The sequence below is a fragment of the Myotis davidii genome, unplaced genomic scaffold (genome assembly GCF_000327345.1).
Source record: "Myotis davidii unplaced genomic scaffold, ASM32734v1 scaffold450, whole genome shotgun sequence".
NCBI classification, from domain to species: domain Eukaryota; kingdom Metazoa; phylum Chordata; class Mammalia; order Chiroptera; family Vespertilionidae; genus Myotis; species Myotis davidii.
Window position 1 is genome coordinate 424784 of NW_006282385.1, and position 8933 is coordinate 433716.

The 8933-nt window shown below is 41.2% G+C and overlaps 1 protein-coding gene across 1 annotated transcript in view; it reads right to left on the reverse strand.

Annotated features, from left to right (window-relative positions):
- Positions 1–3269: 3269 nt before the first annotated feature.
- Positions 3270–8933, reverse strand: part of CCDC80 (coiled-coil domain containing 80) — a 31448-nt gene continuing 25784 nt past the window's right edge. Inside the window, exon 7 of the mRNA XM_015559090.1 lies at positions 3270–3487. Coding sequence (XP_015414576.1) covers positions 3271–3487 — 217 coding nt within the window. The 3' untranslated portion in view covers position 3270. The remainder of the gene's footprint in view (positions 3488–8933) is intronic.

The window sequence follows — 8933 nt, forward strand, 5'->3', positions numbered from 1 at the left end:
ACCCATGTTCTTTTCTCTTTAGCTCAAGATTCAATTAAAGAAGTTTGCTGGTTTTTTCCCAGGGAAATTAAATGTCCCTGCTGTGCACATGATGTCCCCTTTATAGAAATGTTAAAAATATAAAATCAGTCCGTTAATTTAATCCTTGCAAGATCAATTTATTTAAGATTTGTGATTAACGAAGATTATATTGTTTGCATTTCTAAGTTTATTTCCAATTAGCTCAGTTAGTTCTTTGCAAATTATAGTTTTTCTTTTGATGCTGTTGTCTGTATTTTAAAAAAGCTTATTTTATTGTCAAAGGTGAAAAACACCAATCATGTAAGCATTGGGTAAATGTATTTCAACTATTGTGATTGACACTGTCCAGCATTGTGCCTGGATTTCATACACATTTTCTCATGTAAAGAGCATGATCTTGGAAGGAAGGACTGGCTATGCCTTCTTTAGCCACTAGTCATTTTCTTTCAGCTTCTGGGAGCCTTTTAGTATATGTCTTCATCTGTTGAAAGGGAATCAATAAGATATAAACTATGGGCCTCATAGTACCATTGGGAGGATTAAATGAGATAACATAGATGAAAATGCTTTGAAAACCAGTCAAATATCACTAGTTAATAAAGTAGTTTTACTATCATTTATGAGTAATTTTACACTGAAAACAATGTTAGTTTTTTCACTCCACTTCCCCTTCCTCCCACACATACACATACACACACACACACACACACACACACACACACATCCTTATGTGCACTGTTTTTCTGGAGAACTCTGAATAATATACTGCTATTCCTTAGTTCATAGTTATTACTCTCATTATTGCAGAAATCATAATGTGTTAGCATCCCTCAGTCATTGCACAGCTGCACGCAAATTCTAGCCAGCACCCCAAATGGGTGTGTTGTTTTTTTATATTAAAATAGAAGAATTTGTTCTAAAACTGTGACTCTGACTTTATTAAATGACAAAACGAAAATGAAGTCATCGGAACATTACAATATCTAAGATCATCCAAACTGATTAGTGTCCTGAAAAAAAAGTCACATAAACTTACATGGATTGCTTTCAGAAAAAAAAACCTGGAGACTTTATCCATTGTGATTGTTAAAGAAATAGTTCTGGCTTCCCTGAATAAAGTTTGTGGCTTAAAAGGCAGGTTCTTATCACTTATTTAGAGGATTCAAAGGGTAGGTCACACTTAGGCAAGCACAGCCTGCTTCCCACCCTCAGCTAAAGTTTCAGGAAGGGGAGGTCATGCCTAGGCAGCACACTGGAATTCTTTTGAAGATGAGGCACACATGGAGGGACTCAGGAGAAAGAAACAGGAGGGCAAGGCGGCTGCCAATTCATTCTCTCAAGATCTCATGGCTTAGACAAGATTCCAGCCTAGTCAGGGTAATAACTTGGGACTAATGATACAAATACTGTTGGTGTTTATTGTCCAAGGGAGAAAATTGAAAGCAGTTTTGGGAGGTCTCTTTTAAGGAGCTTAAAGCGAAGTATTATTTCAAAAAAGTTTTTGTGGTCTTTACTCTTCTCAGAGAAGTAAAACATTATGTTCTACATGTTGTTGACTTGTGTTTCCAGAAGGGAAGATCATGAATTTATTCCTGAAACACATGAGTTGTTCACATTTCCTGTATATTATAAACAAGAGTTTGCCTACAGTAATGTGACTTAGGCTCTGTGTGCAGAGATTAAAAACACCAGCCAGTTTGGCTCACTGGATAGAGCATTGGCCTTTGGACTGAAGGGTCCTGGGTTTGTTTTCATTCAAGGGCACGTACCTTGGTTGCAGGCTCCATCCCTGGCGCCACCCGGTCAGGGCGCGTGCGGGAGGCAACCAATTGATATGTCTCTCACACATCGTTGTTTCTCTCTCTCTTCCCCTCCTTTCCACTCTCTAAAAATCAATGGAAAAATATCCTAGGGCCCTAACTGGTTTGGCTCAGTGGATAGAGCACCGGCCTGTGGACTGAAAAAGCTCTTATCATTTTGTTTTATGCATTTTTCCCAATGAGTCTATTATTAGTATTCATCCATGCAGGGTCTAACCTCCTTTCCTAAAATAGAACATATTCCCCTTTTTTGTGCAGCTGGATTGATTGTGGCTCCTACCCAAGTTCCTAAACAAACAAACAAACAACAACAAAAAAAAAACCAACCAACATCACCTAATAGCTGCAGCAAAGAGGTCTTTAGAAAATTAACAAGTCATGATTTTATTTATATTCTTATTGTGAAGGGTCACTAACTACTCTAGGAACTTCTGTTTTCTAGCACCAGTGGTAGCTATAAATAATTTAAAATATGCTTAAGAATAGTGTCACAATCAAATCTTATATATGTTGATATAAAGTCTTAAATTTTAACTGTGATAACAGGAGCATAAATAAAAACTGAAATGTATTTATAATTACCAGTTAATTTACAGTTAACTGGTACATAGCAAGGATCCAGGCTCTGTTAGTGCTTTATAAAACTCACCCCCGGCCCCTTTAATAAATCAAGTACAGTTGTATAACAAATGATTTCCCTTCCTAACAGAAGTCTAAAAATAATGCTGTTTCCAATAATAATTTTTTTTTAAAACAGTGGCTCCTGCTACGTCCCCACACCCAGAACTCAAAAATTCTTCCTCTGCAGAGGTATATCTTAAATGAGCCTTCAGTTGTGATGTCCACTTTTGGAATTGCCATTATCTCCATGGTTCTATGTACTATGCATTTTCCTTTCTAAATATCCACATTCAAAATGATATTAGCTGTATCAGATCACTAGAATAATAATGTTTGGTAAAACACACACACACACACACACACACTGCATTAATTTTCAAAACACTAGGGAATTCACTACAAAAAAAAGTTCTCTATTACCTGCTTGTCTTAAAAATAAGGTTCTGTTTAACAGATCTCTTGGTGCCCTTTTAAAGGAATGGCAAATTAGAATAATATGCTTCAATTAATACATTCATTCCCAACACCATTCCTGTTGTACAAAAGACATGTAATTTGTGAAGTATCCAGAATTACCTAAGTAATTGATGAGTATCATAACTTAGGTAAATGATGATAGATATGGTCTTGAGACATATATATGACATAATACAGATTACTGAAAGTAAAGCAGCAGGTATTTTCAAACACTTTAATGAAGAACCTGAGAGGGGAGAATATTGAGAGAGAAAAAATAGATCCCAGTTGACTAAGGCTCCAGTCTGAAAGCAACTTTATACTCAGTATAACTGAGTAAGTGTCTGGGAATCTACAGTCTGGACTGGGGAACATTTGAATGAGCTAAGCTTCTATGTTTCATTTTAAAGTTGAGCAGGAAGAGAGTGGTGTGGGAAGGCAGAGATGATGAGGCTTCCCACTCACCAAAATTGCATGCCTGACCACTGAGGGCTGAGAGCTGCTGTGAATAGGCCCAGTCTTCGTCATTAGGAGCAGAGATCACCAGCAACCGCCTCCTCCATCGGAATCTGGAAAAGAAGTAGAGGCCACAATGACTGCTTCGAACAATAGAGGCTATAGTGTAAGGAAGCAGGGCCACTTTGGCTGTTGGTATTTTCCTATGCCCAGAATAAAAAGCACTGACTCTCAGAAACATCTCATAGCTCCTCAAAGCCGTTCAACTGTATTTCCACATTTCCTGCACTTTTTCTGTTGTAACTTCACAGTCTGCCTACTGTGGCATTTGCATGGTATGTCAGGCATGAGTTTGGCTACTATGCCGCATGAGGTCACTCAGGAAGAGACACAGCTCTCAGATGCAATGAGGACTGACCAAAATTGTATGTCCTATTGTAGCAACAGATATAAGGAATCTGATCTCACTTCTATGTGGAAACTAATGAACAAAATAAGCTGACAAATAAAATAGGACCAGTGGCATGGAAACATGGAACAGACTGACGAATCTCAGAGGAAAGCAGGGAAGGGGAGCGGGAAGAGATTAATCAAAGACCTTACATTGCATATATACATTACCCATGGACACAGAGAACAGGGTGATGAAGGATTGGGGTGGGGCAGGAATTGGGTGGAGAGGGGCAATGGGGATAAATTGGGACATCTGTAATACTCTCAGTAATAACTATTTTTTAGAAAGGAATCAGAAGGGGGCTGAGGAAAATTCAAGTTCAAGTAGAGTTCCCTAGGGCTTGGAGGGGGTTAAGAAATAATTATATGAACGGGAAATAGAATAGGAAAAGAGAACTGAATTTTAAGTAGGTGACAGGAAGAAGGAAAATAGGAAAGTGGCTCAAAGGGTCAAGGAGGATTCTGGCAAAACAAAGCTTTATTTACCTTCCTCAATATCTAATGATTTCTCCAGAAGCAAGCACAAGTTCTAAAATGTACCCTATCCCATTAGTAAGAACAAACACTTACAAAGTACCCCTATGAACTAGAATGGAATTTAACCTATAGTCATAGGATTTTAGAATATACTAGAGGCATGAAAATTAGTGCATTCGGGGGGTCCCTCAGCCTGGCCTGCAACCTCTTGCAGTCCAGGGCCCCTCAGGGGATGTCTGACTGACGGACAGACATCCCTCTGGCAGCCTGGGAGCCTTCGGGGGATGTCCAACTAACAGCTTAGGCCCGCTTCCCTCAGGGAGCGTGCCTAAGCTGTTACTCAGACATCCTTAGTGCTGCAGCTGAGGCGGGAGAGGCTCCAGCCACCGCGGATGCACTGGCCAGCCACGATCCGGCTTCGACTTAGCAGTGCTCCCCCTGTGGAAGCACACTGACCATGAATGGGCAGCAACTGTGTTGAGTTTCTGCCCCCTGGTGGTCAGTGTGTGTTATAGCGACTGGTCATTCCTGGTCATTCTGCTGTTAGGGTCAATTTGCATATTACCTTTTTATTATATAGGACTAAAGGCACGGTGCATGAAAATTAGCGCACTCGGGGGGCGTCTCTCAGCCCAGTCTGCATGCTCTCACAATCTGGGACCCCTCAGGTAGGGTCCAGTCCCATCGCAGCATGGCTCCAGTTCCCCGGAGCCTGCGGGAAGCGGGAGGGACCAAGATTCCCAGATCACAGCATGGCTCTGGCTCCCTAAAGCCTGCAGGTGGCGGAAGGGACCAAGAGGTCAATCCGATCGCAGCATGACTCCGGTTCCCAGAGCCTGAGGACCGGGGTAGGCACCAAGAGACAGTCTGATGGCAGCATGGCTCCGGTTCCCCAGAGGCTGTGGGTTGGGGGAGTGACCCAGAGACCAGTCTGATGGCAGCATGGCTACGTTCCCACAGCTCCCTCACACCGCCACACTGTGGGTGGCCAGGGCCCACAGCTCCCTCCTGCTTCCACGCCACATGCATCCGGGACGCAGGACTGACTCCCGCTGTGCCAGCCGGGACCCTAGTCTGGTGTTCAGTCGTCCGTCCAGATGTTTAGGTTGTGACAGATCCTGGCTCTTTATATATTAGGATAGTAAACTTGTTTTTGCTCTTATAGCTCCAACACAGTAGATAGTGGGAAAAGCCAGGAAACCTTTGTCACTGCTACTTTTGGGGTTCCTGAAGCACGTCTCTCAATTCATCTTAGCCTCAGTTTTTCCTTATCTCTAGAATCAAAAATAGCATCTACTTCAAAGAGGTGTTATAAGAATTAAACCAGAGCTCAGGAATGTAAGTTACCCACGTGATGACATGGATATAGATGGTGTCTTCACCTGCAGTTCCTATATGTCAAACTGTGTCCATTAACAGGCCTTGGACATTGTCTATCACACTGCCATACGATAACTGATCTAACCTTTGTGTTTGTATCATTTTACAGCTCACTTGCATCTACACCATCTGTGTTCCTCGTTAGTCAGTGAGCACACAACGTATTGTCTCCATTTTACAGATGACACAATGAAGCTTAGAAAAGTGAAGTAACTTGCTTAGCTAGTAAATCTAAAAGGTGGCAGAAAAATACAGATTTATCTGGCTCCCAGGCCTTGGTATCCCTCACCTACCACCCTCAGTGATCCTGATGCTTGGCTGGTGCTGCCAGGGTCCCTGAGAGGGGAGGAGGGAGAGAGCGTGAGCAGAGCGTATGCAGCCAAGCGGCAACAGTCCGGAGTTGTCTCAAATTCCGCCTTCACCGGAGAAGGGGTTTTGCTTTCTGCCTCCAGTGTAGGCAACTGTGGGCTGTGAGTGTACTCACGGAGCTGGAAGCCAGCTTATTTTATTCATTGCTTCTCTCCCTGTGCCCCTTCCAGCCTCAGAGTGAACATGAGAGTTTTCAACCCAAAGAAAATGGCCTCTTGGGGGAATAGTGGTTTGGGTGAATGAGAGAAAATGATAGTCTGATGAAATACAACCTCTGAATAGATGCCTGGAGCAAGGCTCGCCAAGAATTGCTTGCTGTGACATTACATTCGCTTCCTCTGCTTGTTTTTCTTCAAAGGGAAAGAAAAACTAAAATCTCCGCTGAGGATAGGGAGATGAATGTGTTTGGCCTGGAAGAGCAGAGAGGAGCATCTGAGACGGTCCAAGGTTTCCTGGGAAAAGGACCAGTGACTGCTGTCGGATCACAAACATGGTCTCCTGCACACTCCCTGCTTCCTTAGGAGACATGCCAGATCAGTGCTGCCCCCTCCGACCCCCCCTCAGCCAGCATCCAAACCAGGTCAGCCACCCTGGCCTCACACAGAGCCTAAGGTGTCCTGCAGGGAGCTATTTTGGGTGAGGTATATTTTGACTTGTTTACCTGTGGGCCCTGCTGTTGGCTGTCCTGATTGCAGAGGGACAGGGTCTGAGACTCTGTGTCCCAGACACACCAAGAGAAAGTCATTTCCCCTAAGGAATGATTTTTCTTCTCCCACAGCCCTTCACAGGAAGATAAAAGCCCCCAACTCTTGATACTGAAGGAAATAGCGCCCATAGGATGTAACAAGAGATGTGTGTGCGTGATCCAGATCCTTATTCTGGACAACTTGTTTTTTTCTGTCACTTTAGCTTCTCAGTAAATAAAAATTATATGAGCTATGGATGTGTTTGCTTCTCTTAACCAAAATTAGTGTGCATTTGCCCACTCTTTGGGGCTTCTGTGTCAGAGAAAAGTAATTATAGACTGAACCAAATTAGTGTCACTAAAGGTTAGACTGGCTTAGAGTCTGGTCAGCTGAAACCAGGCTTTATAGACCCACCAACAACTCAGCAAATCTGAAGGAAAATTCCCATTTGGATACTGTTTTATTTATATAACTTTTAATTTAAATTTTTTTTTCAGTTCTCTTTGCCTGGGTTTTAATACTGAGGTATTTGCTAAATCTCCTTTTCTCACCTCTCCTCACCTCTTTCTTGATGACAAAATTCTCTTACTAGGAGCTAACTAACTGGTCCTAATACTACTAATAGCTTGCATTTATTGATTGTTCACTTTGTTCTAGATTCTGGGCCATCATTACCTTTCGCATTGATTTTACCTTTTATAACAACCTTAAGAATAGATACACTTATTACCCTCATTTTTAAATTAGAAAACTAAAACACAAGAGGTTAAACAATCAGCCCAAGATCACCCAACTAATAAGTGGAGAAACCAGAAATTAAACTCCGGGCTGTCTTTCTCATGCCTTTAAGTAATATACTTTTAGGACCAATGGTAATGATCAGCACAGTGATTTCTAAGTTGTGACCACGGTCATGTACACCCATAGAATATTCAAATTATGATCATATACCATTCTGAATATCCATAAGAAATGTACATTCCTGAAATAATAATAAATATAAGAGCCCACAGGGGCTCTTACTTTATAAAGAAAATATAATTACATACTGTAGGGCCCCATCCAGCTCAAAACACTTTAGATACAAAATGTATGTATAAGTCTTAAGAATCAAAGACAAAACTAATTCAAATAGGTGAGCAATGTGGATGAGCACTGCAAGATTGTGAGTGAAAAAAATTGAGATAATGTCAGATTTCCTTTTCAGGTTTAAAAGCCATGACATAGTGCTTATAAAAAACATTCTGCCTGGGGATGGTAAGAAGAAGACCTCATGATATCTGTGGCTGAGAGTGTCATGGCTGGCCCAAATTCTTGGTTATAAATAATATCAGTGATAACTGTCTGTTTTAGAGGTTGGGCAATCTGAGTTTACTAGGATGGTTCAGAAAGTATGCATCTTTTAGTCCTGTATTAGAATTAAAAAGAGAATGTTTTCAAAGAATCAAAGTCATAGTAATAATGTATATTTCTAAGAAGATCCTGGTTTTCTTTATATAATTTATGTTCTTGTGAAACTTAAGATAATTTGACTTAATAAAATGACATCCTTAAAATTCAAAAGTAGAATGTGTAATTGAGTAATAGTTGTAAATGTATGGTTTTAAGTGGAAATCTCACTAAGTGTACACAGTTATTGGAACATATGAGAGGACTTTGGATTCACTGTGTTTACAAGATTAACTTATTAAACTTATGGGTCATTTAAGTTCTCAGAAATTCTTTGTTTATTTTAAGCAATTAATATATATATATATATATTAAATGTGAAATATCTGAAATAATGAAGCTGTTTAATAACTGAGTTTTTAAGCTAAGTCAAACATTATCAAAGACCTTTAAAACTGTAGGTAAAATTTCCCAAGTTATAAATAGAACTAAATGCCCAATGCACGAAATTTGTACATGGGTAGAGTCCTAAGCCTGGCCAGCAATCAGGGCCAATCGGGACCTTCTGGCTGCCAGCTGGGACCTTCCATCATTCCAAGCTGCCTCCTGATAGTCAGCGCACGTCATAGAGAGTGAATGAACTCCCAGTCTCCTGGTTGAACTCCCAAGGGGACAATTTGCATATTAGGCTTTTATATATATAGACTAGAGGCCCAGTGCACAAAAATTTGTGCACTCGGTCGGCCCCCCGCCACCGCAGCAGCGGCCACCTCTGCCTCAGCACTCGCAGCCCTGGCTTCGTCTG